Source organism: Convolutriloba macropyga, chromosome 5 (genome assembly GCF_964194025.1).
Source record: "Convolutriloba macropyga chromosome 5, txConMacr16.3, whole genome shotgun sequence".
NCBI classification, from domain to species: Eukaryota; Metazoa; Xenacoelomorpha; order Acoela; family Convolutidae; genus Convolutriloba; species Convolutriloba macropyga.
Window position 1 is genome coordinate 1,044,947 of NC_134472.1, and position 27,728 is coordinate 1,072,674.

General features: G+C 38.6%; 2 protein-coding genes across 3 annotated transcripts in view; both read right to left on the reverse strand.

The window, feature by feature from the left end:
• Nucleotides 1–19,379, reverse strand: part of LOC142339023 (uncharacterized) — a 73,268-nt gene extending 53,889 nt beyond the window's left edge. For both annotated transcript variants that reach the window (XM_075388642.1, XM_075388641.1), the window contains exon 1: nucleotides 19,088–19,379. In XM_075388642.1, coding sequence (XP_075244757.1) covers nucleotides 19,088–19,259 — 172 coding nt within the window. In that variant the 5' untranslated portion in view covers nucleotides 19,260–19,379. The remainder of the gene's footprint in view (nucleotides 1–19,087) is intronic.
• Nucleotides 19,380–19,406: 27 nt separating this feature from the next.
• Nucleotides 19,407–20,158, reverse strand: LOC142339024 (ADP-ribosylation factor-like protein 2). The gene has a single exon (XM_075388643.1). It carries the CDS (start codon nucleotides 20,120–20,122, stop codon nucleotides 19,565–19,567), a length of 558 nt encoding a protein of 185 aa, XP_075244758.1. The 5' UTR covers nucleotides 20,123–20,158; the 3' UTR covers nucleotides 19,407–19,564.
• Nucleotides 20,159–27,728: the final 7,570 nt, after the last annotated feature.

Here is a 27,728-nt window from a genome sequence, read left to right on the forward strand (position 1 = left end):
ACAGAAGCAACAATAATATTCAAAGGCAAAAAAACGTTCAAAACACTACCAAGGCCGCACGAAAATTGCAATAAATAGTATTAAGTGAAAACTTTGAAAAAAGGTTGTCTAGCAAACTCTCAGTACTGCCTTATGTTGAATGAAAACAATTGCAAACCAGAAACGACAAAAATCAGGAACTGAAATCATTCAAATTTTTAACAACTAAGACAATCAATATAACACATATAAATGTAGAAGCCAGGACAAAGCTAGAAGCACACAAACTAGAAGAGGAAGAATATCACAATGTAACAAACACTGTAAGAAAAAGACTAACTCTTGAAAGTTAAAATTCAAATTATAAAATCAAGAAAAACGGATACATTTCATTGTTAAGCAACCGAGACATAGAAAAGACAACGAGTCATCCAAGATAATAATCTGTCCTCCTGAAAAGAACAGAAAAGAGAAAGCGGAATTCAAACATACGAAGCATTGAAACATTTTGCAAATAATGGACCAAAAACTTGAGACAGCATTTATGAAAAATTTAACTGTTTTTCAATAACTTAACGCCCAAAAAGATTTTTCTATTGAAACGAAAACAAAGTCCCTTAAATGACACAAAAAGACTATTTCTAGTAATTAAAACCAAAATACTGAAAAAACTGGAAAAATTGGAAAACCACCAAAATCGGATTAGCATATGTACACTTTTATAAAACGAAAGTACATCGAGGTAGAAAGAGGCGTTGAATATATAAATTATCAGAGTGAAGTTGCCATATTAACTGATTTTTGACAAAAAAGACGGCTGAAATATCCAAAAATTAATAAACTAATAGAAGACAAAAATTAACTAAAAAATCAAGAAATATGTGCCAATTTTGAAATATGTGCATTTCCAGGCTATGCAAAACATTGTTGTATCAAGTTCCGAGGTCTACACTTCAAATAGCATCGAACAAAAATTATTTCTACAAAAACTAAATTACAGGCAAAAAACTGGGCCACTTAGAAGAAAAAACGGCTGAAAACGGTTATCTATATGTGCCATTCAGTCAAAAACTACTTTTCAAAGTCGAAAAGTCATTCACTAAACGCAGCGCGTGATCAACTTTTTTTCGCTCAGAAAAAATTAGTTCACATGCCAATTTTACTCACTTTGGCTTTTAGGTCAAAACAGCGTCTGAACGAATAGTACTTCCGGTAAAAAAAACTTTTTTTAAAAAAAGAAAACCAATACTCCTCTTCGAGTCGTAAAAAAACCAAGAGAAGGCCAATAATAGCCCCAGCTATCGCTGTGCGGCTATTAAACAGAAATAAAAAAAAACAGACGGACTAGTTCTGGAAACACCTCAAATAATCGGCACTTATCCAAACAAGTTTCCAGGGCAAAATAGCACAATCAACAGAACCAAATCAAATGAGCACTAAATTCATTATTCAACATTTAGTTGAAACAAAAAAGGAAAATGGAGCAATAATTAAATGAGAGGTAAAAGTAAACACTATAGAACAAAATTTTTAAAGAAGCATAATTGTTTAATTCTATATCTCAAGAAAACAGTTTGCTACATAAACAATATCAGCTGAAAAATTCGAAAAAACCATTGTAAAGAGAACATTTAACACTGAAATTTTACAGGCGAGTGATTCTCCAAAAAAAAAACAAATAGTCATTTATCTTTTCAAACTACGAACATACAGAATCCCTAAAAACCTTATTTCCCGGGAAATGAAAGAAAACTCACTGCAAACAACTAATCAGAAGGATTTACCATTAGAAGAACAATATCTTATAACATTGAAAACCGGAAGAACAATGACAAATGCTTACCGGGCTGAAACATCTGTTCCAAAAATAAAAATTGGGGCCGTGAGTCCTGTTCTTAAGCAGAAATGATCAAAAGCTGAAGTGAATAAATAATGTCCGGTCACTCCACTATGCTTCCTATATGAAATACTCGAGAAACTAATTTACTTCTCTTTATAAACATTTTCTACAATTTAAGTCAACAATGCTCAATTTGTTTTAGGGAACTTTGCTCCGTTATCATGCATTTCATCTGCTACCTCAGTAATGTTTTTGAAGCAACTAAAAATTTGTTCAAAGATGCTTCCGTTCTCCTTGAAAATTCTTCTAAAGCTCTAGATAAAATAGATCACGGTTTAACTCTGACGCTATCAAAAATTGGGGTAAGTGGAAAACTTACGAAGCTGTTGCAAAGTTACCTCACAAATCGGAATCAGATTCCATGAGAGTAGGATTCCTGCTCAGAGTCCTCAGCAGTAACTTAGGGCGTTTTCCACGGAACCCTATCTGATCCTTTATTTTTTGCTACCAACGATTTTTAAACAACTCAATTAGCAATGAAAAATGAAGGCTTCATTTCAGTCAACAATAAATGCTATAATAAAATTCAATGAAAAATGCTTTCTGGAAAACTAAAACAAACAACCGCACGTGAACAAAAAATTACTCATTGATTTTTTTCACACCTACATTTCTAGCTCTCAATCCAATGAAGGTATGAACAAAATAACCAATAACTCTAATCTTCGCTCTCCTAATTTGTTCACCAAAACAACTTCATACCCAATTCACTCGCTTTACTTCCGGTTTTGTTGCGCACCCACAAAAGCAAAAATACACTATGGTACCAAAAAGCTACGTACAGCATGATTTCTGCTTTTAAAGCATGATTCGTGCTTCATAAGAATGATTTGCGACAAGGCGTGAAAAAAAGGTGTGAAATTTAGAAGTTTTAACAGATATTTCATTCTCACTTTCTCCGCTTAAACAAAAAAGATGGTTAAACCGCTTTGTTCTTATACCGTTTGCCAAGTTGTTACGCTAAGAGATGTCGGATTTTCATGGTTGTTGCGGCTGCTCAAGAATCTCAGCGGAAACGATATATCACAGCCTGGTTCTCGAGTTTTACGCCGGCCTGGTTCTTCACTGTGTTCGATTGACTAACGATCTCGCAGAAATAATTGGTCGCTCGGACGTATTAAAGGACTGTAACTTTAATTTTGTTGATTGAAGTTAAGAAAATCCTTAGTGATAATCTGTGTTAAATCTCGTGCTGAAGTTTGTAAGGCTTCAGCCAGTAGCTAGTATTGTTGCAAACTCCTCGTCAAGTAAGCTCAACTAACTTAGAACTCGCAAGATCCTAAGATCTATCAAAACTTAGAAAAAAGACTAAAGCTGTTAAAGAATCAAATTTTAGTCTATATGAGAGCCAACTGCTCTTGGTAACAGTTTCTAATGGTTCTAAATACAATACGGTTTCACTTATCAAACAATTGGGTTAAAGTAAATACTCAAATATTTATCATTTATAACATCATCGCTACTTGTTTCTGATTGGTTGATCAAGAAAATGATTTAGGTCATTGTTTACATAGTAAATGTCAAATTACTGCAATATTCGCTTTTGTTGACATAAGCACGGATGGTTGTTACGCGGCTCTAAATGCCTCGAATTTACGACATTTGACCTTTAATGGTCATCTAAAGTATCATAAAATAAACTACTTGAGAAATTTAACAATAAATAACAAAATATCGAAAAAAGCCAATTTTGCACCAAATAAGTGCTAATAGCCACACTTGTGGGTCTGATGCAATAACGTTCGTTGGGTCCATGAGTAGCTTAGAGGTAACCCTAACCGTCTGCCATAACCTCGGGTAGCTCGGGCTTTGCCTTCCCAAAATCGGGGGGGGGGTGTACAGATTTTCGGTCCCAACTTGTAAAAATTTTCAGTTTTGACCATTTTTGAGTTTTGACGAATTTCAAGTTTTTTCAGTTTCAAAAGTTATTTCCTGCTGTCTGATGGCTTTTTTAGCTCATTTGAAGTGGCGCCAACATTGCCGGTCCTGTTTTCGATCTCGGAAACACCATCGTTGAATACTGGCGCTAACTTCACGACTGGCCGGTTTAGCTCTCCATGTGACATTTTGACTCTCGCTGATCTCACAACTCCGTCGTTGCCAGTGCAGATCTCAATGATTCGTCCAAGTTTGTATTCACAGCGTTTCACAGAGTCATCTACTAGCCATACTAACTCGCCTTCTTTCAGGTTTCGCACATGTTCTTTTGACCACTTCGATCTCTGGTTCCATTGTGGAAGATATTCGCGAATCCATCTTTTGCAGATCATGTCGGCATATGCTTGAGCCGTTTTGAAAGATTTTCTCAGGTTGTGGTAGCGTTCACTGGATGGCATGAATGGTGCACTCGCGTTCTCTCGTCCTAGCAAGAAATGATTTGGTGTGAGAGCCGTCAAATCTTCAGGGTCGTCGCTTACTGCTGTCAGGGCTCTACAAGACACATCGTCGTGCTGAGTACCTCGTCGGTGAGGCTTCGGTTGTCCAATACTGCAATCATGACATTCTTGCAACTTTGAACCAGTCTTTCCCAGATTCCACCAAAGTGAGGAGCTCCGGAGGATTGAATTTCCAAACAATCTTTTTCTGTGCTAAGTCACTCTCAATCTTTGCTTTGTCCCACTCGTTCATGAATGATTTCAGCTCATTGGCTGCTCCAACAAAATTTGTTCCGTTGTCACTGATGATGGTATTCGGGTAGCCACGTCTTGCAATGAATCTTGTCACTGCAGCTAGACATGACTCGGTGTCCAATGACTGTGCAACTTCGATGTGTACTGCTCTCGTTGTCAGGCAAGTGAAGAGGCAGCACCATCTCTTCATGGTACGTCGTAGGAACCTGACTTCGAAGGGTCCGAAGTAGTCGACTCCGGTTTGGGTGAATGGGAACACATGTTCATCAAGTCGTTCTCGGGGTAGATCCGCCATCGGTGGGTGAATCGGGTTGGCGTTCCCATGTCTGCATTTGATGCATCTCGACTTGATTTTTCTTAATGCATTTCTCAACCCGATGATCCAGTATTTTTGTTGGAGCATGTTTCTCTTGTATTCTGTGCCCTCATGTAGGTTGTCTCGATGCGCTCTTTCCAACAGAAGTTGTACAACTGGATGTTTTGCTGTTAACAATATTGGATGTTTTTCATTGTAATCAAGGTTTGAATGCTTCAGGCGGCCTTTCACCCTGATTATTCCATCTTCCACTATGAAGGGTGACAATTTGGCAATGTTCAATGTTTTGAAGATTTCTTTGCTAATCGCTATCGACTTTAAAACATTCGGGACGCTTTCGTTTTGAACAAATCGAAAGTATTTGTTCTGCCTGATGGATTTCGTCTTCTTTGAGGGTACCCTTCTGCTTCGTCTTGAACTTCATGCAGTAGGCAATGAAGTGTCTAATTCTAATTCGGTTGAAGGAACTGTATCGTCTCCAGTCAAATAGTTGGTCTAGTTTATTTTCTGTGGCTACAGTACTGGTACCTTGCTCAGCTTCAACTTCGTTCACGTGACACCATGGCTTTGGCCATTGGAGCCATACCGACTCCTTGAGGCGTTCGATGGACATTCCTCGAGTTCCGATGTCGGCAGGGTTTTCGACACCTTTAACGTGTCTCCATTGATCCATCGATGAGTTTTCCAGTATTTCCGCTGCTCTGTTAGCAACGAACACTTGTTTCTTGTGCGCTGCCTGTAGCCACTGTAGCACTGTTGATGAGTCGGTCCAATGATAGATTCTGTCAATTTTTACATCATGTTTGTTTAGAATCTGCTTTCTGAGACGAACTCCGTAAACTGCGGCTTGAAGTTCTAACTTCGGTATTGTCATATGTCTGATGGGTGCCACACGGCATTTCCCTATTACATATGTCAATTTTAGCGTTGCTTCATCTTGCAGATATGCTACGATGCACATCGCTTCCTCTGATGCATCTGTAAAGATGTGAAGTCTCAAATTTGAACATCCGTTTTCGAAATAAAGTCGATTTATCGACATCGTCCTTATTTCTCTCAACTCAGAGCACCAATCAGTGAACAGTTTTGAGTGTTCTGCTGACAACTCTTTGTCCCAAGCTTGTCCCATTGCTGCCCAGATGCTTTTGAGTAGAAACCGCATTCGTATGGTGAAGGGTGAACATATCCCTAGTGGGTCGAACACTGCTGAGACAAAGGATAGGACAATTCTCTGAGTTATTTGTGCTGGAACTTCTTGCTCAGTTTCACGACAGACAATGAGACTGTCTGTGTCCAGATTCCAGTTGAGTCCTAGGATTGAAGATGATTGTGGTTCTGCTTCGAACGTTTTCACAACTTTCGTTGACCTGTCTGTCTCTGGGATTTGTGACTTGACTTCATCGTCACTTGTTATCCATTTCGTCAAATTGAAGCCACCTTTGATAAGGTTGTCTCTGACTTTCTGGTAGGTTTCGATTGCTTCTTGAGGTGTTCTGACTGACTTGAGGAAGTCGTCCTTGTAGAAGTTTCGCTGGATAGCTTTGACAAGATTTTCGTCTTTTGCGTTATCTTTCGCCACTTAATGCAAAGCGTAATTTGCACAAGTCGGCGAGCTCTTCGCCCCAAAAACGTGTCGTGTATACTCGTAAACTTCTATTTTCTGCTCTGGATCTTCTCGCCAGAGAAATTGTAAACATCGGCTGTCATCTTTTGGGACAGCAACTTGAAGAAACATTGCTTCTATTTCGGTTGATAAAGATTTGGTGTTCTCGGAAGCGAAATATGATTTCGATCAAACTCTGCAGCAGGTCTGGTCCAGATAGAAGTTTGTCGTTAAGGGCTACACTTTGATACTTTGCTGCTGCGTTGCATACTCTTCTGAATTTTTCGGGTTTATGCGGGTTTATGACAGGATGATGTGGTAAATACCATTGCAGTTTGTCTTTGGTTTCATTCAGTTCAGCTTGATCTACTTTCCGAACGCATCCAGCGTTGACATCTGTGTCAATGGTTTCTTGGTATCGCTTTTTTAGTGTTTCGTCTTTCTGCAGGCGTCGTTCTAGAGACTTGAGTTGCCCCATAGCAGAGTAGAAGTTATTTGGTAACTTCACTTCATCTTCTCGCCACAGAAGTCCAACTTCATATCTTTCACCATTGAATCGCGTTGTTTACTCCAACGTCTTGATTGCTCGATTCTCTTCCCTTGAATGTCCGGTAACATCGCAGTTTGAAGCGTAGGACTCGATATCCCACCACTTACTCAACTGGTTTGTTAATTTGTCATCTGCAATTGATGTTGGTGTGGTCGCAAGAGTAGCTGCTTGCTTCGCTGGTAGGGGTCCACTTAAAGACCAACCAATCTTTGATTTCACTGCCCATGGTGCAGCTTTGTCTTCTGACTTCTTGAATTCAAAAGGGTGATGAATGTCGTAGCAATCTTGTCCAAGAATCACTTGAACATCGTTTAGATTGTAGCTCTGATTTGGTAAGTTCCTCAGATGTGGGTAACGGTCTTTCAATTCTTGCAGCTCTACAATCTGGTCACCCAACTTCAGTTTCTCGTGCACATAGAAATGCACTGTTTTCAATGGTCGAGACTTCTCATGCGCTGAAACAGATATCGGCACTATTTCCGTCTTGACATCTTGTGAGCCATGGATCCCTGCTACGGATAGAGATGCTTTTCGGCCTCGGAGTTGAGTTTTGACACCCCTGATTTGTCCACAAACGAGATTGAGGATCCCGAATACACATTGCTAGTACATATAGGCTTGAGTCTCTGTTTGTCAGCTTGATTCGTACCACTGGGAGTCCTCCTAGTCGCTATAGTCGCTACTGCCGTTGTAGCATGAGACATTCTTTGTAGTATCCTTCTTCGGTAGGTTGCTGTGCAAAAGCCTGTTGCGTCGTCTTCCACAGCTGGGTACACTGCATGTCCTGCTTCTGCAGTCCTTCGACATGTCCTGCTTCTGCAGTCCTTCGACACAGTCGGAGCTTCTGGACATGCTCTCGTCGTTCATTTACTTTCATTGATTTGAATTTTTCACATGTCCAAATGGAGTGTTGTCCGTCTTTGAAGGGACATTCGAAATTCTTGGGTTTGCTCGACTCTTCAGCGTTTGAAGCAAAGGTACTCGTCTTCGGTTTATCACGGCTTTGAAATTTATTTCTTTCAAATGACGAGTTTGTCTGTGCTAACAAGTTCTCATGAATTACAGCTTTGGAGGCAAGCCACTCTTTGAAAACAATCAGGTTACCTCTCAGTAGTCGACGATCTTGCATGTACTGCAAAAACTGTTCTCTCAGTTGCTGAGAAAGTTTTCTCGTTGAACTTAGCCCTCCTTCTGATTCTAGGTCGGATGTGTATCCAAGTTGAGTCAACCACATTTGTAACCACATTTCTCAAATTTGACGATGCTCGAAGAATCGTCATGCCGAACTGGAGGATGAGTATGTATTTTCTTGAATTGAGCATTGACTATGAAATCTGATCTGCCATACTTCTCACAGAATATATCCCAAGCATGACAGTATGATTGCGAGCTGAATCCCATTCCCGATATTGCTGCTTTTGCTTGACCCGTGAGACTGGTCTTGAGGTATTGCATCTTTTCTGTATCGCTGATTGGCTATTGATGAACAACAACATCAAAGAGACCTGACCACTCTGGCCACTCCAGAGGATCTCCTGAAAACTCAGTCAGTTTTAGTTTTGGCAAGCCACTGGCACCACTGCTTGGTAATGGTTGGTAGATGACGAGGCAAGCCAGTGGGGTAGTTTTCGGGTAGGTGCTGAAACGTTTGTCAGCTCTGTCCTGCGTGACATTTGTTGGAGGTTCGATAACAACCTTGGGAGATAGTGGCCGTCTAGGGACAGACTGTTGAGCCACTGATTCTACCCACCCGGCTGTTCTTTTGTGATTTCGTTTTGATCCAACACTTTCTATCTCATCTGCCACTGATCCAGATGCTCTTGAGCTTCCTTTGGTAAGCTCAAGTTTCAGACGTCTTTCTTCTTCTGCTGCTGCTTTCTTTCGTTTTCAAGTGCTCGCTCATGCTGTCGAAGACGCAGTTCATCTTCATGTTGTTGCATCTTTAGATGTAACTCTTTCTCTTGTTGCTGTTGTTGTTGTTGCTGTTGCAAACGTAACTCTTCTCGCTGGCGACGAAGTTCTATCTCTTCGCGCTCTTGCTCTAACTCCAACTGGCGCTCTCGCAGTCGTTGCTCTGTTTCTTTGCTCTTAGGTTTTCGAGCTCCATTGCTTCGATCTGTCGCCTTCCCGATGATCGCGAGTTGGCGATACTGGGTTGTTCTCTGCTTCCATGTGTAGCAGAATGCTTGGAAGAGACCTCGACGTTTTCCTCAGCCTTTTCTATTGCTCCATTTCCTGTATCAATTACAGTTTCATCGTTTGGGTCTGTCACCAGTCGATGTAGTTGTCACTAACGATGTTTGGTTTCCACAATCCTTGCTGAGCCTATACTGTTTAATCAAATCCTGATAGTGACTCCTAACATTACTGAAAATCGCAAACCCATGGGGACAATTTTCTGTCTTCAATATTCGAAGAGCTTCTGCGTAAATTTCATCTAGCTTTTCTAAAAACCGTTCTGCCTGATCACAGAGTATCTGTTTTTCGGAGTCGCTTAAATTTTCTGATTTCAATTTCTTTTCGAGTTCTACCAATTCGCTCTCGATTGGAACAGAATCTTCCAACATACTGTACTTCCAACATACTGTTACTGTGTCTTTCCGGTAGTCCACGACTACTGCGCGACAATCTTCAATGTCTCGGAGATCTGGTACTTTGTCAACTACCCATCGCAAAACTTTACTCTTTTCCTCTAACATACGCTGGGTGTCATTGTCAAAGCTTTCAAAATTCTCTGGTTTTAATAGTAACCTCTGCTGTTGTCGGTTGTCTTCCAAGTTGTCGTATGTCTCGAAGAAACATCGATAAGCACCTTCGGCCGTCATTGTTTTGTTTTGTGTCAGGAAGCCTTCTAGCTCGTTGAGGTGTCTGGAGAAGGACTTTAGTAGATCAACTTGCTCTTTCTCTAACGTCTTGAGTTGACCACTCGCCGTCCAATCAGCTGTCTTCCAGTGTCTGTTGGGACTTTTGCTGGCCATCGTTGCTGGTTGTGTTTTGGTCCACCAGGTTGAATCGAAGATTCGTTGCTGTTTGTGTCACTGCTGTTGTTGTTGTCCGGGTCGGCGGACCAAATGTTACGGCTGCTCAAGAATCTCGGCGGAACCGATATATCACAGCCTGGTTCTCGAGTTTAACGCCGGCCTGGTTCTTCACTTGGTTCGATTGACTAACGATCTCGCAGAAATAATTGGTCGCTCGGACGTATTAAAGGACTGTAACTTTAATTTTGTTGATTGAAGTTAAGAAAATCCTTAGTGATAGTCTATGTTCAATCTCGTGCTGAAGTTTGTAAGGCTTCAACCAGTGTTAGTAATGTTGCTAACTTCTGGTTAAGTAAGCCCAACTAACCTAGAAATCGCAAGATCTTAAGATCTAGCAAAACTTAGCAAAAAAGAGTAAAGTTGTTAAAGAATCAAATTTTAGTCTATATGAGAGCCAACTGCTCTTGGTAACAGTTTCTAATGGTTCTAAATACAATCCGGTTTCACTATTCAAACAATTGGGTAAAAGTAAATAATCAAAAATTATCATTTATAACATCACTACTTGTTTCTGATTGGTTAATCAAGAAAATGATATAGGTCATTGTTTACATAGTAAATGTCAAATTACTGCAATATTTGCTTTTGTTGACATAAGCACGGATGGTTATTACGCGGCTCTAAATGCCTCGAAGGTACAACATTTGACCTTTAATGGTCATCTAAAGTATCATAAAATAAACAACTTGAGACATTTAACAATAAATAACAAAATATCGAAAAGTGCCAATTTTGCACCAAATAAGTGCTAATAGCCACACTTGTGGGTCTGATGCAATAACGTTCGTTGGGTCCATGAGTAGCTTAGAGGTAACCCTAACCGTCTGCCATAACCTCGGGTTGCACGGGTTTTGCCTTCCCAAAATCGGGGGGAAGGGGTGTACAGATTTTCGGTCCCAACTTGTAAAAATTTTCAGTTTTGACCATTTTTGAGTTTTGACGAATTTCAAGTTTTTTCAGTTTCAAGTTATTTCCTGCTGTCTGATGGCTTTTGTAGCTCATTTGAAGTGGCGCCAACAATGGTCTAAAATACAAAAGCAACTCAAATTAAAATCAAGATCCAGTGCACAGTATGCATACAACCGTTACCTGAAAAACAACAGTTTCGAGGCCCAAAAATCGAGCGGAAGACCCCCAAATTGTCAAAAAAAATCAGAAAAAAAGTTAGTTGCCGATGTTTTGAAAGATCCCAAAACCTCACTGGAGCGAATTCGTGTGGCTCATAACGCTTTCTCTTGCTTTCTCTTTCTGGCAGAATGTGGTTTTCACTGATGAAATAAGGGTGCACATCTCCAGCGACGGAACCGTTAGTTTTTCGAAGAAATGGAACGAGATTTCTTAAAAAAACAAAAAATTTGAGTTCGGACAAACGATCACTTATGTTTTGCGGTGCAATACGATCAGATGGACGGAAATTGGTTGTTAAGTGTCCAAACAAGCTAAACGCTGTCGGTTGCTTGGAAATTTTGAAAATTTACGAAGAAAAAATGCATTTCCTGGACCTTATTTTTCAGCAAGATAATGCTCCTGCGCATAAATCGAAAATTATCGTCAATTTCTTCCAAGAAAACGAGTGGGAGGTACTGGAATGGCCAGCATACAGTCCAGATCTGAATCCTAATGAAAATTTATGGGCGATTTTGAAGCAGCGATTACGAAAACAGACAGTTTTTTGGGAAAATTTAGAAGAAGTGTATGAAATTTGGAATGAAATTGACGCAGACGTCGTGACAAACTTGTATGAAAATTTTACAAACCGTCTACTAGACGTTAAAAAAACTAAAGGTGTAATGACGCGTTATTAGAGAACTAATTTGAACTCAAAATGTTATATTATTTGTTGTTTCTATTGCTTTTTTAAAAATCTTTAGGTGTACGTAGCTTTTTGGTACCATAGTGTAGCTCGCAAGGATTGTCGGAATAGCTGCTAAATAGACTTGCGTGCCGTATAATATAGACCGAAGCCGACACACAAATAGAATTGGCGCCACTCAAAAAGCTATATAAAAACTTTCAGCAATAACTTTTCAAAAAATCTCGTTCATTTAGCAGAAGCCCTTTTACTGGTGACCTTTACACATACGATTTCCTTTGACCTCAAACTAATTCAAATAAACTGCAGATTAAAAGTGCAAAAGTCATTTTTAGTGAGTGTGGTAAGTCACGTATGATCAAAATCTAATCACAAAAATGATTAAAAACCTTTACGAGAGAGTGAGAAATGACCTCACGCACGTCAACGCCGTTAAAGAGGGGAAGTCATTCAAAAAACTTGATTTTTCAGCTTTGCTCTGTGAACGAATGTAAAAACGAAAAGAGCGTCAGGCGAAAAATACATAGCCGGGAGAATTCCGCAACCAACTCGAACCGCCTTAACTACACAAAAAAACAGTACTGGCAGCCACAACTTTGCTTTAACACAGTAACTTTTTAACTCGAGAGTTTTGATCAAAGAAATTTTGGAAAATGCACACCGCTTTCATAACAAGAGATTTGAGCATAGACATCATTAGAACAAGTAAGAAGAAAAACAATCACGACATCTTTCAGCAACAGTACAAAAAAGCCGCATATATTTAATATAACACATAAATTTGCCTAAAAAAACGCAATGAGAATTTGATACCGCGAAGTTTCATATTATGAAACCTTTGAAACGTTTGAAATAGCCAAAACTCTTAGGACGGTCAAATACTGATACGCTGAAAGAACTGACAGTGCTAGAGAATGTAATAAAACATATGATTATACAAGTCTTATGAAACTAGAACTCCACAATCCTGCCCACCAAAAGACGCATGATGAACTCATACGGAAGACAATTTTCTGAGAAATTTAACTAATTTTTACAAGATAGAGGATGCTAAAATTTAGGAAACAAGATTTTTTTATTTTAGAAACAGCAAATGTTTTTAATTGTCACAGCAAATCATACAAAACTTAGATATAAAAATCTTGCTGGAAATAACTTAAACATAGCTGGCAGATTGCCAGAAAATAGCCGCAATAGCTTTGTAGATCTGCAGTCTCAAAAAACAGTAAAAGACGGACCAAAAAAATTCGTTTTTTCATTAAGGCTGATATAATATATTTTGATTAAAAATCTGTATAAGTTTTTGCTGCCTCTATTAGCTGCTCTCAAATAACCTTATCTCTTTGAATTAAAGTAAATAAAAGTCAATTTCAAAGTGAGGAAGTCATTTTTGATAAGTCAAGTGTGACCAAAAACTTAATCACGCGAATGAACAAAAAACTGGCTCCAGTAAGAGCGAAAAATGACGTCACGCAGTTGAAATTGCATAAACGAATGAACAAAAAGCAGATTTGAAGTGGTTGTGACATCATATGGTCGTAACAAAAATCGCGACGAAACAAAAAACCAACAAAAGGCCAATAATAGCCCCAGCTATCGCTGTGCGGCTATTAAACATAATCAGTTATAACTATTTCAAAAATAATCATGAAAAAGACAAAAGAAACAGAACAACACAAAGGTAGAAAAAATCGTTTTCGATAAAATCTGAGGCCCCATGATTTGCTAAGTAAAAGTCAGTCAAAACCTTTTAAACCGTATTCTTGAAAAATCTCAGCTGCAACAAAAAAAATGCAATATAAATATCTATAACTTCTTGAAAATTTATAAAACCACAGCAAAAAAACTAAAAAATATGGTCCTTAGGAGGATACTAGAGTGACATAGGGCCGGAATGTGCAAAATATGGACAAATTGTAAAACATCTAAAAAGAACTTCTCTATTTTCAAAAGTTAACCATATTGAAAAAAAGTAGAAAAACGAATACGTTACATTATTTATTTTCCCATGCTACGAAAAAACACATCGCAACTCTTTTACAGATGTGGAGAAAATTGACGAATTGTGAAATTAAAAAGAACTGTACTTCAAAGGCCCATCACAAAAATTTTTCAATTATTAAGAAAAGGCAACTGAAAACCATAGAGGTGCGACAAAGACTCTAGCAAAAAAACCAATACAAACAAAAAAAAACAGAAAAGTTGACAGAAACAAAACAAAAACAGAAACAAAATTGTCAAAATCAAATTGGCATTTTTAAAATTTTATTAAAAAACAAAAATTTACCACGCTAGAAAGTATTTCAATGCATGAAAAGCCAAAAAGTAGATACCATATGCACAGACCATTTGAAAATAAGTCCTCTTAACGATCAAAAAATTAAGAAATCCATGGAAAAGATAAGAACAAAATTTTCAGAAATCTGTGCCCGTTTTACACCTGAAACGCATTGTTAGGCTCTAAAAACACTATGGCATCGATTTCAGCGGGTTATATAATAAAACAGCAGCGACTAAAAACCATTTCTATTAAATACAAATTTCAAAAAAATGGGCGAATTTGACTAAAAAAGGCTAAAAACGGCTACCTATATTGCTCCATTTTGTCAAAAACATTTTTCGAAGTCAAAAAGTCTTTCATTGAACAAAACGCATGATCAAAACTTCTCTTGCTGTGCAAAAATCTGTTCACCATGCCAGCTTTTCTTGCTTTTGCTTATAGGTCAAAATGGTATGAAAAAAACAAAGCCAGAAAAATTGCAGAACCAAATCGAAATGTCGGAACTTTACAAAAAAGTTCTTGCAGTCGAAACCAAAACTTTTTCTCGTAAAACAGTAACTATTTACTGCAACATATTAAATCAAAAAAATTGGTAAAACTTACACCGGTCGTAACAAAGATTTGAGCATCGACTTCATTGGAAAAAGCAAGAAAAACACAACTGAACATGAAAACTCAGTAACAATACAAGAAAACAACACATTTAAAATAGAAGGCGTAATTTTAAATAAAAACTCGGAAATCTCGATGCCTCCAAAATTCAATTTAAACTTTTGGTAAAATTGAAAAATTGCCAAAACAAGAACGTCAAATTCTGATAGACTGATAAAACTGAATGGTTTAAATACTGTGATGAATTAAAACAAGATACTAGTCTCAAAAAACTAGAACTCCACAATCAACGCTTAGCGCCAAGACACAATGCAAAATCATAAGGCAGATCATATCCTTAGAAACTGAGCTGACTTCTCAAGAAAATACTAGAGCTTAGCACTAGCTAGCACTTAGAGTTTTTGTTTTGGAGTCATAGCAATTAAGAGAAAATAGGTATTATTCATTAGTTGGTAATATCTTAGGTAAAATGAGTTCGAACGTTCACAAGAGTTCAATCAATCGTGAACAAGACAAAAAAAGGGAGAGAAACCAAGATAAACTCAACCCACGAAAAAAAAATCAAAAAGAAAATCTCTGAGGGTGTAAAAAAGACTTTTTAGGGATTGAATCAAAAATGCAAGCCAAAAAGGAGAACAAATAGACAAAAAAATGGCAAAATCGGATCATCATGTATAAAATGTTCTAGAAACAAAGATACTTGACGTTAGAAAGAGGCACTCATTGCATGAAATATCAAAAGAAAGTGGCTATATTCACACATTTGTGAAAAAAGTCCTCTTAAAGATCAAAATGCAGAAAAAGACAAACAAAAATCAACAAAAAAAATGTGGAATTTGTGCTCATTTTGCAGCGAAATCGCATTTTTATGCTCTCAAAAAAACTGTGATATTCATCTTAGAGGGTTTCATATTAAATCGGCCTCCACTAAAAGTTGTTCCCACGAAAAATTAAATTACTAACAAAGTGGCCAGATTGGACAAAAAATTTATCCATAATACGCTCAAATCCGTCAAAAACACTTTTCAAAGCCGAAAAGTCATTTAATGAACGCAGCGCATGATATAAAACTTTGCTGACTCAGCAGTAATCTGTTTGTTGAGACAGCGGTTTTCACTTTCGCTTTTAGGTCAAAATGCCGCATGAACAAAACTACTTTCTGTTTTAAAAAATAACCGTAAGATTATTCCGAAAACGACTCGATGAAATAAGAGACAATCCATTCATAAAATTAGTACCTATATTAAATACTCAGGAGAAAAAAGTTTGAAGTAAAAAGTTCCTTAAAAGAAACAAAACAGGGAAGCAAAAATAGGCTGAAAAATACGTGTCCAAGACTACAGAAAACACAAAAGAAAAATTAAAAACATTGGAAAATTCTTAATTTTTGTCATATTTCTCAACAGAAAACGTATTTTAAAACATCGAAACCGTACTCAATTTTTATCAAAAAAACTCCCAAGGAAATGTGCGTTTTTTCTATTTCTGCCTAAAGCAATAAAACAAAACAATCAGCAAAAAAGCTAAAAATTTCATAAAACGCTAAATAGCTGAAAATACATACAAATTTTCCTATTGATTTCAAAAAAAAAACTGCAAACCACTATAAAAAACTTTTAGAAAATACAACATTATAATCTGAAACAAAAAATTCAGAGAAAACTGTTTAAAGAAGCCGCACATTTTTTCACATCTCGATCTTTCGCTCTCTCGACAAAAGCGGTAAGAAAAGAACCGCTCTCGTTTCACTTCAATCTTCAATTTTCTTCAGCGCCCAAACCACTCCAAATGTTTTCAAGCGTTTCATTTCGTGCTTCAAAATTCACCCCAATAAAAGTGATTAAAAGTAAAACACAGCCGGAAGACTCCGGAACCGACAAGACATAGGCCCTTAGTATTATCCACTTAGACCCAAACCAATTACTAACTAAACATAAAGTTCCTGTACTTATTTATGGTCTGTATCTTGAAACAATAAAAGTCAAATTGTCGTTAAAAAAATCTTTTCTGTAAAATATGGTTAACAAAATTCAGAAAAGACCGTAACAACTTGCGAGCCCAAAACAATTCAAAAACACGCAAATCGGAAAGTCGTTTCTTTCGATAAACCACCACCAATTGAGAGAACATTACAACGGCCAACACGGAGAAAACAGAAATTATGATTTAAAAAGCAAAATTTTTGGTTTGAAAAATCTTAAAAAAGCTACAAGCTACTTACCAATCCAAAGAATGCTAAATGCTGCTTCGCAGCAAATACTCTGAGACAATTGTTTCCTTGCTCAATTGGTGACCTAACCGAGACCTGTCAGAGACTCGCTAACCAACACTTGAAGAAAAAAAACATGAAAAATCACAAAACCGTATCCTTTCTTATATTATATAAACTACACTATATAACCTTGACCTGTCATCTCAGTAGGAACACCTACTGAAATGCTTTCAATTAACTAGGCAACAAAAAAATACTGCAAAAACCTCAAAATTAGAAGAAACAAGCAAAATTTCTCGAAAGAAAAGAAAAAAAATTTAAAAAATTTCTCTATTCTTTTTAACAAACTAACAATCATTATCAAAAAAAATTAATAGATCACCGAATACTCTAAAATAACTTACCTTAACCGAAGAAAGACCCTAATTGCTATAAAAAATGAAGATTGCGCGAAGTGCTGCAAAGGTATTCAGCACTTCGACCCCAAAACAATCCAAAAACACGCAATTCGCAAAGTCGCGTCTTTCGATAAACCACCACCAATTGAGAGAACATTAAAACGGCCAACACGGAAAAAACAGAAACAAAAAACAGAAATTATGATTTAAAAAGCAAAATTTTTGGTTTGAAAAATCTTAAAAAAGCTACAAGCTGCTTACCAATCCAAAGAATGCTAAATGCTGCTTCGCAGCAAATACTCAGAGACAATTGTTTCCTTGCTCAATTGGTGACCTAACCGAGACCTGTCAGAGACTCGCTAACCAACACTTGAAGAAAACAAAAAAACATGAAAAATTACAAAATCGTATCCTTTGTTATATTATATAAACTGCACCATATAACCTTGACCTGTCATCTCAGTAACCGCACCTACTGAAATGCTTTTAATTAACTAGGCAACAAAAAAACTACTGCAAAAACCTCAAAATAAGAAGAAACAAGCAAAATTTCTCAAGAGACGGAAATGAAACAAAATTTCAAAAAATTTTTCTCTATTCTTTTTAACAAACTAACAATCAATATCAAAAAAAAAATCAATAGATCACCGAATACTCAAAAGCAACTTACCTCAATCAAAGAAAGACCCTATTTGTGCAGAAAAGGTATTCAAAAGGGCAGAATGGCAAAAAGCCCAAAGTTTCATCTAAAAGTCTAATATTTGCCTCAGATGGTTAAAAAATCTTCCTAGCATACTTTTGCTCGCCACAAAGATTTTCTTAATTTCAAATAATTAGAAAGGTGGTTTGCTCTTAAGCCATGGCACTGCAAGAACTATCAATGTCAGTCGGCCGTTGGGCAACCTCTGAGGCATATGATAGCGCTGCGCAGGAGAACAAAACTTATTCTGGTGCGTATGTATGCCATTGCGTCCGAGTATGATTCGTCTTTCTTTTCAGCAATTTTGCTAGCTAGTTGTTTTATAGTACGCGCTGCGGACGGTTTTGTGCCCCCATTATCTTTTTTAAAATCGTGCTTTTGCCAGCGTTATCAAGGCCGAAAATCAAAATGCGCATTTCACGCTCTTTAACTTTTATCTTCTCTAAAATCGTTAGTAACCCCATTCTTGGTCTGCTCAAATGATTGAGAAAAACAGTTTTAACATTGAAAAAGCCGCATGTGATCAAAAAATATCGTTCGCTTGGTGAAAAATTTTTCACGCTTACTTTTCGCACTCTCTCGTAGAATACTGCATGAACCAAAATCACTCTCTTCTTCACTCTAACGTTCACTTTTATTCCGCATTCAGCAATTTGACCTAAACACTTGTTTTCACGTGCAGCATTTGACTTTTTATCCTGTGAAAAGAGAAGTCACCTATTTAAAAAATAGATCACCATAACTCCTCTTCGAGTCGTAAAATCGAACAGCACTCCAATATAGCTCCGCTCACCTTCTCAGCTATAAAAACACTCGTCGTGGGGTCGTAAAACCCAAGAGGAATAGCCAATAATAGCTCTGCTGAAACCTTGACTTTTCGTTGATTAATATTGTTTAAGCGAGAGCAAATTAGATTCAGACAACGTCAAGACATGAAAAGCAAAAAAAAGTCACTGTAAAAGACAAAACGCTTCCTCAAAAAGACGCACGACTAGCAATATCAAGACGCACGACTTCGTTCGAGAGCAATTAATAAGCATGAAAAATCTTACATGATATTGACATGGAATTAAATTCTTCGGCAAGCGTATTTTGTGTCCCTGGTGCATATGTGTTCTCGGACCCAGAGCTCGAGATGTCACTAGTTCCATTGATACTGCCCGCAGTGTGCCTTTGCGAATTGGGGTTCAAAAGTGGGAGGAGGCGAGACTGTTGAATCTCCATGGCTATTTCTATTTCTCACTTCATTCTAGCTCATTTCCAATCATGATCTTTCACGCATCTCCAGTTAATTTAAGGAACACTCACTGTTTCTTTACATTTTTCCTGAAAAACGGATGCTTGTTTTTGCTTATTGAAATTCTCTTGAGATTTTGAGTACAAAAAAGGTTCAATTCAACTAATTCACATATGTACACTTTACAAAAATAATTTATGAATCAAGCTATCTTCCAAACTTTCTACATCGGGCTTATAACAATGTCCAGGCCCAATCTTTTTCAGTCCGCAAACTTAATGTTGATTGAGAATTAATCAAGAGTGAAGAGTCTCTGTGAAATGTCTCCTACTAGCCAATGGATACCAGTGATCAAATTTTCACCCGTTACTGCACTACACGGCTGCACTGTCCAATGGTGGCTACCGTCCATTAGTTTTAGATCGAGTTGCTCCTCAACCTCTTTCCAGCTCCAAGAGTTGGGAAGGTCGATTTTGTTGGCAAATACTAAAAGAGAAGCACCAAGTAATCGTTCCTCTTGCAACAACGAATGCAGTTCATTTTTGCAATCTTGCATTCTTCTTTTATCGCTCGTATCCACAACCCAAATTAGACCGTCTGTGGCCTCAAAATAATTCCGCCAATAACTGCGCAGTGATTTCTGACCACCGACGTCCCACAAATTGAGCTTGAAACCTTCAAATTCTAAAGTTTCGATGTTGAATCCAACTGTGGGACTGATTTCTGAAATGTCTTCTCCCATTATCTTTTTTAAAATCGTACTTTTGCCAGCGTTATCGAGGCCCAAAATCAAAATGCGCATTTCACGCTCTTTAACTTTCATCTTCTTTAAAATCGTTAGTAACCCCATTCTTGGTCTGAAAAGCAATGAAAACTTCTCGCAAAGAAAGACGACAGTGACGGGCAACGATCAACGACGGACAACAATACATCAAATCTTCCCAGGAAAAAGTAATTATCTGGCACGATTGTATCAATAACTCTGTTTCTCGCCATCCTAAGAAACCATCGCAGAAACCCTACCCCGTACAGTCTCTCGTTGAAGACCTGATACGCCTGAAGAACAACATTATTGCGATTTACCTGCTTGTTTACCTGCAACGTAAGCTGGCCCCGAATGTTCTAACGGCACTTCAATCAACGAAAATTTAAGTGATTCAGGTCAGAAAACACCTACAGACTAAGCGGACCCTGAGAAATCGTGAGTTTGTGGAGAACCTCACCAACTCTCACACGGCAGTCACTATCGAGTACAAACTGAGCTCTATTATCCTCAGAAGATTACACAACTTGCAAAGTCTCATCCAGAAAAACCGACCCAATAATCGGCAGACCCAATAAGGTCTCGCGAGGAAGAACAGCTCTTTCAAGCCTGGGTGAGTTTTCTCTCCATTTTTCGTAGCGGTGACTTTAAAGAGATATAGCTATCCCGGAGTTGCCTGCGCGGGTGAGGGTACCAGAATTCACCATGAGGAGGGCCAATCTAACTTCAACTTCCGATGATAAATGCCAAAAATGTAACAACGTCGACAGAAACAACAACCTTGCTATCTGTTGTGATAAATGCCAAAAGTGGCTACATGGTTCTTGTGCCATGTTTCTTGACGCTGCGGATCTACCTGTTCTAGGAAAATACGGCTCCGTACAATGGATATGCAAAACCTGCGAGTCCCAACCAAGTAACTTCATTCAGCAAGACCAATTCGAGCTTTTGATCCAAAAACATGAAGCTCTTGTAGATCAACGAAACTGCGACAATGCCAATCTACTGGAAATGCAGAACCAAATCAAAGACATAACTGCCACTGAACACGCCCTTCAAGCCCAAATAGATACGAAGCCAACTTTTGCGGAGAAAACGAAGCACAATGCCGCTGTACCTGCTCAAGCCGCGATTAAAATAGGACTGGTTGATAGACCAGTAAAAAGAGACCTGTCAAAAATCCAAAATGTGTCCAAAACATACATTTACGAAAGCAGTGCAGCTATTGAAAAGGACTTTTCTGAACATTTACCCTCTCAAGCGACTAATTATTGCGTTTGAGGCAATATACATCTAGTTTTGCCTCTAAATACATCTAGTTTTACATCTAGTTCTGCACGAAAGACGAAGCGGAAGAAGTTTTCACCTCTTGGATGAGTAACTTTCTCGGCTCTGAAACGCTCATCAAAAAAGCAGTCGACCCCGAAAATACAAACATCAGCCTGCTCTTCAAAGCCGAACCAACCGAACTCGAAAACTCCGAAATCGAAAAACTCTTGGCGAATTGTAAAAGAAACCAATTTGTCAAATTAAAATTACTTCCAATACTTAAAACAAACGTTTTCGAACTTTACGTTCATCGTCAGGTTAAAACTGTTTTACAAATTGTTAAAAGATAAAATGAATATGTATTTACATTTGTCTGAGAGCATCAAAAGAGCATCAAAAAAGCAAGACTAAATCTAATGATAAGCCAACTATTTTTCTACAATACAGAGGCAACCTCACTCAAAACTTCGCAAGCAAATTGAAGAAACTATGCGAATTGCAAGTAGTTTTTACAACGCGAAAATTAAGATCGTGCCTCCCCACCCTGAAATCATCCTTTGATAGAGATCTGAAATCCCACGTGGTATATGAAATTAAATGTAATGGATGCGGATCCATCTATGTTGGGCAAACAAGCCGGCATGTTACCACAAGGATAACAGAACATCAAAAGAAGGATTCACAGGTGGGTCAACATCTAGTTGAATGTCGTGGCGCCACGAATGACATTGAATGGAGAATTCTGGACGCCTGTCGGTCAGTAGAAAAACTAATGATCATCGAAGCTATATATATCTTGGCGAATTATTTCGAAGGCATTAATGCATCGAGGTTCATCAAAAAAGACAGAACTAATTTAGAAACGGTTGAGTTATTTGCCAAAAACCTCAACGACGCAGAAAGGGTGATCAGAGGAAGCATCTTCATCGAAAACCTTCTTTACAGACCAATCATTTTCCAATGACGTTTGATACAAGTCATAAGTTGTTTTGAGTGGACATGTTAGCAAAAACTGCAAGTCAACACCTTGATGTGGGCATTGCTCGGGCAACCACAACTTTAAAAACTGTGATAAAAAAGATAGTCCTCCTTATTGTTCTAACTGCAACGGTAATCACGAAGCTGATGCGACTGAATGCCCCTAATACCTGAAATGTATATCAAATTTATATTCATCGCGAGGTACAACCCTGCCAAACCAAATACAAAAACTGATGAATCGACTCCAAATCGGAAATGACGGTTGGTAATGAATTGAAATTTCTTGAACTGAATATAAACGGACTGAGTGATCACTGCAAAGTAGCCTTAATTAACTACCTGGACGATACGAAACCCTCTCTGTGTTTTCTCAACCAAACGAGGACCTTTGTTGAGAAAGATAATTTTGATAACTACATTGCCGAATGTTCCCACTAGGATAGAGGCGTTGCTAATTTGTTGTTTGAGAGTATCTCATACATTCGGATTTTAGAATTGGAAATACCTGAGGTTGATAGAGTTTGGATCATTGTCATGATAAAAAGTATAAAGATGCTAGGCACAACGGCGCATATTCCCCAACTCAGTACGGCTGTTAGAATTATGGCTGTCTCAGCTAAGAAGAGCACAAAAGTATGTGGGGGCCATAAACTTGAAAGGCTTCTCTTCCTAATTGACTTGAACGCCCGACATACTAACTGGAGTGATTCCACAGTTAACCCCAATAGTGTTGTACTAGACGAAAAACTTGACTCAAGTGTGAAAATCTTTAACTAAGGTGAGCCCACATTTTTATCGTAAAACGGTAGCAGCGTCATTGACCTGTGCCTGGTGTCGGGAAAAAACAACAACCAAACCTTCACTCTGGCTATCGATGAAGACGTTGAGCTCTTCACTGGGGCTCCCAACAGGTGGCATATACCCGTCACAGTCATTTGGAGCCGCCCTCCTACAAACTTCCGCTCTCGGAGAAAGCCATGGATTTACAAAGCCAACTGGGAAGAATGACGTGAAATTATGATAGCAAATTAGAAATCATGCAAGAAGATGATCCCACCTCCCTCTGGCTAAAACTGGTTTAAAAAATGGTCCGCGAAGCGACCGATAGTTCTATATCCTTCAAGACCACCAACAAAAACAGCAAACCGTTACGGAACGATGAGTTAACGATTGACAATCACAACCTCCGATACCTTAGGAAAAATTTCAAGTATCACTCTAACCCAAGTAACGGGGCTAAGCTCAATACAGCAAGAGTGTACTTCAAGATGCTCCTTAGCGAAAACTCCTCGAAGTGGTTGTCGGATACTCTCATTGAGCTCGGGAACAAAAAAGCAAATACTTCTAGCGGGCATATAACCGATTCTTCAAATGGAAGGCTGGAACGTTCGGACCAAAAAAAGACGACAATGAAAAATACCTCTGCTTACACAAAAAAATTGCTAAAGTTCAGAAAAACGTTCTTTGAAGCGAGGCAACACCAACAGGAAACGCTCAATAGAGTTCACGACGCTCGCGTCAATACAGCAGTCGCCTCATCCAGTTTCTTCAATACTAGGGACAACGATCCCCTCCCCGAAGACTTCTCCAAATGCGAACTTGTCCGCGCTCTGAAAAACTGCTCTTGCTCCTCTTCTTTCGACAATGATCAGATACATCCTAAAATGCTGCAGAAAGTCGGCGCCAGATTTATAGAGATCATACTAAGACACTTCAATATGTGCATCAGGAAAATTATCTGGACCTGGAACACCTCTAGAATGATATTCATTAAAAAATCGACAAAAAGAGCATACGATGTCCCCTCATGTTTTCGGACTCTATCAATCGCTTTTCACCCCACACAGGAAAAGTTTTTCAGCGAATGATCGAGCACAGACTAAGATGACACGTCGATAGATATAATTTTCTTCAAGAACACCAGGAAGGCTCTAGATCTCGCAGAGGCACAGTTCGTTCGCTGTACCGTCTGCATCATGAAGCAGAGAAGCTGAAAAACAGTCACTCTAGCGCCCTAGTAAATATCGACACGGAAAAGGCGTTTGATAGTTGGTTCAACCGTCTGCTCTATAAACTCAAAGGCTATAGAGTCAGCGGTAATCTTGTGAAGCTCATAGAAACCTTCTTTCTAAACCAAAAAACTTATATTCAGATTGACTTGTTATGCTCTGACAAATTCGAAACCCAAATCGTTCTGCCTCAGGGAAGCGCTTTACCGCCGATATTATTCATCTTGTTCATCAACGGTTTTTTGATCAGCCCGCACAAAGTGTTCAGTCGATACATCTGTACTGGTTCATGCGGATTTGCCAGCTAATCTGGCAGACCAGCTCAAAAATCTGTGCAGTTTGATAGAAGGTTGGTGCTTCAACTGGAAGATGAAAGTGAACGGATCGAAAACAGAATAATTTTACTCCACACAGATGAACCTATTCCATCTACAATTTATCATAACGGTCAATTATGCAAAACGAAAGAATTCGCTGAGTCACTAGGATTAATCATCGACAAGAATTTGAAATACAAAAATCATCTCAACAATGCTATCAGTAAAGGACAGAAAAGTTGGAACTCAATTCAACTGAAGTCTTCGAAGCGATGGGGTCTCACATTTAACCCTCAGACGTTCCTTTTCAAAACCATCATCCAACCGCAACTCATCTATGCTTCCTCAATTTGAGCAAATTCTCATTTGAAATAGCTACAAGTGCAAGAGAATTGCATATTAAGATCGATTTTCAAGAACTGCATGTCACCGCCAATGTCTGCCTGTGAATTTTTTTTGGGACCCCCTACTAGATAATCTGTTCCAGAGCATTGCGCAAAGTTTTTGACAAAATTTAAGCAGAATCAACCGGATATAGTGGCTGAAGCTCACTTCAACAAGGAAATCCCTCAGTGACTGTCACTCTACTCATTTCATCAGCCTCCGGAACAAAACCAGCAAATGAGTTTACATTTTCCCGCAAAAAAAGTACTTTTTGGACTTAATATATAACGAGAAAATCTATTACAAACCAATAGATAGCTAAGGAAAAACGCTTCTAATCATATGAGTACTAATGTTACCAAAAGACGAAATTGAGAATTGTAGATGAAACTAATTTGTCAATTTAAAATTAATTTTGAGATTTGAAACAAACGTTTCCGAATTTTAGTAGTAGTAGTAGTAGTAGTAGTAGTAGTAGTAGTAGAAGTAGTAGTAGTAGCAGTAGTAGTAGTAGTAGTAGTAGTAGTAGTAGTAGTAGTAGTAGTAGTAGTAGAAGTAGTAGACGTAGTAATAGTAGTAGTAGTAGTAGTAGTAGTGGTAGTAGTAGTAGTAGTAGTAGTAGTAGTAGTAGTAGTAGTAGTAGTAGTAGTAGTAGTTATTGTAGTAGTAGTAGGAGTAGTATTAGTAGTAGTAGTAGTAGTAGTAGTAGTAGTAGTAGCAGCAGTAGTAGGAGTAGTAGTAGTAGTAGTAGTAGTAGTAGTAGCAGTAGTTGTAGTAGTAGTAGCAGTAGTAGTAGTAGTAGTAGTAGTTGTAGTAGTAGTAGTAGTAGTAGTAGTAGTAGTAGTAGTAGTAGTAGTAGTAGTAGTAGTATTAGTATTAGTAGTAGTAGTAAAAGTAGTAGTTGTAGTAGTAGTAGTAGTAGTGCAGGATTTATCGTAAGACTCTTGGGTTTCCACCCAATTTACAGTTCAGATCAGTTTTACTTTCTTTAGCATGTTGCGGTTTCAACGTCTGCAAATCAATCTCCAAGTGCATTTGTTCTCTCCCACATTAAGATTTGTAAAAAAAATTCCACTATATTTTCTTTACAGTAATTTTTTTAGGGTCCTTCCAAGACATTTAGGTCTTTCATTACTACTACTAGTACAAGTTGGACGTTCTGGGAGTGCAGGAAACGAGACTGGAGGAGCAGGAAATAGATCTTGGCGACCACAAGCTCTTCCTCACTGACTCCTGGCTATCGACTGCAAAAGCGAGACAAGGAGGAGTTGGTATTGCAGTGACGAAAAGACTTGCCGGTAGCATAACTGAGCAAGTTGCTGTTAGTGAGCGAATGGCCTATGTGAAGTTTGCAGCTCAGAGACGAGCTAACCTTGTTGTGATTGTGTGTTATGCGCCCACAAATGAAGCTGACGACTTAGCGAAAGAAAATTTTTGGAATCAGTTGAGCAGCTTGGTATCCAGCTTCAAACAAAGGGAGAGAGTCTGCCTCGTCGGAGACTTCAATGCGGAACCTGGTCAACAATCTGATGTCAACTTGCCTTGCAGAGGCCCTTTTGGAATGGGCGAGGAGAATGATAACTCAGAAAAATTGTTGTCCTTTTGTGTCTCTCATGACCTGTTGATTGGTGGAACCTGGTTTCGACACCGGTTAGTGCACCGGTATACATTTAACCTACCTGACCAACAGATGCGAAAAAAGATGTTAGATCATATCTTATTCGGTTCGAGGCACAGGAGTTGTTTGCACAACGTAAGGACAAGGAGGGGAAAGATCACTCTCACCGATCACGAAATGGTCATTGCTGAAGTGCGATTCAAATTAGTGGCACAGATGCCACGCAGTCAACCGAAAGTCTGCTCTGCCAAATTGCGCGATGAAGTCACGCGTGAAGCCTTCTGCGCAGAAGTGAAACGCTATCTTGATGAGAGCGATATTGTTGAAGCCGTAGAACAATCTTGGGCAAATTTTCGAACGGCTCTTAATGCAGCGGCAACAAAAACTACTCATCCCCGAAAAGCGTGTGCACAAACCCTGGATTACAGTTGAAACGCTGGCGTTGATTAGGAAACGGGCCGAGTTACAGTTGAGGAAGCATAGTAGCGCGGAGGCGCTGCTAGTGTTCTCTAATTGCTGCAAAGAAGTACGAAAATCGTTAAGATCTTACAAAAGACAGTGGCTGAGAAACAAAGGTGAAACAATACAAGATCATTCAGACAAAGGTGACCTGAGAGAAGTGTTTGGGGAGTCAAAACAGTTATGTCGGAAGTGGAGTCCTCATATAAGTAAATTAGTTTCAACCACAGGCGAGCCTCTGAAAACAAAAGAAGAAAGGTTGGAACGTTGGACCGAGCACTTTGAGCATCTGTTGAATCCAGCCACGACAAGCGGCAATTCTGTGTTGAGCATAGTGGAAGCATCCGAGAGTCTTGAAATAGACCTAGGTCCAATTCAATTTGATGAAGTTCTAAATGCCGTGCGTAAACTGAAAAACGGTAAAGCAAGTGGACCAGACGATATTTCTGCCGAAATGCTAAAGTTGCATATTGGAATCGCTGAATGGCTTTGGGACATTGTCAACAAGTGCTGGACTGAAGAAAATCTTCCACAAGACTGGAAGTTAGCAGAAGTTGTCCCGCTATACAAAAGCAAAGGAAAAAGATCTGAGTGTGGGAACTATCGCGGAATTTCACTGCTCTCAGTACCTGGAAAAGTTTTGGCGTCAATCATCC

Coding starts and splice junctions, on each gene's coding strand:
- LOC142339024 (XM_075388643.1), bottom strand. CDS start 20,122: ATGGGGTTACTAACGATTTTAAAGAAGATGAAAGTTAAAGAGCGTGAA.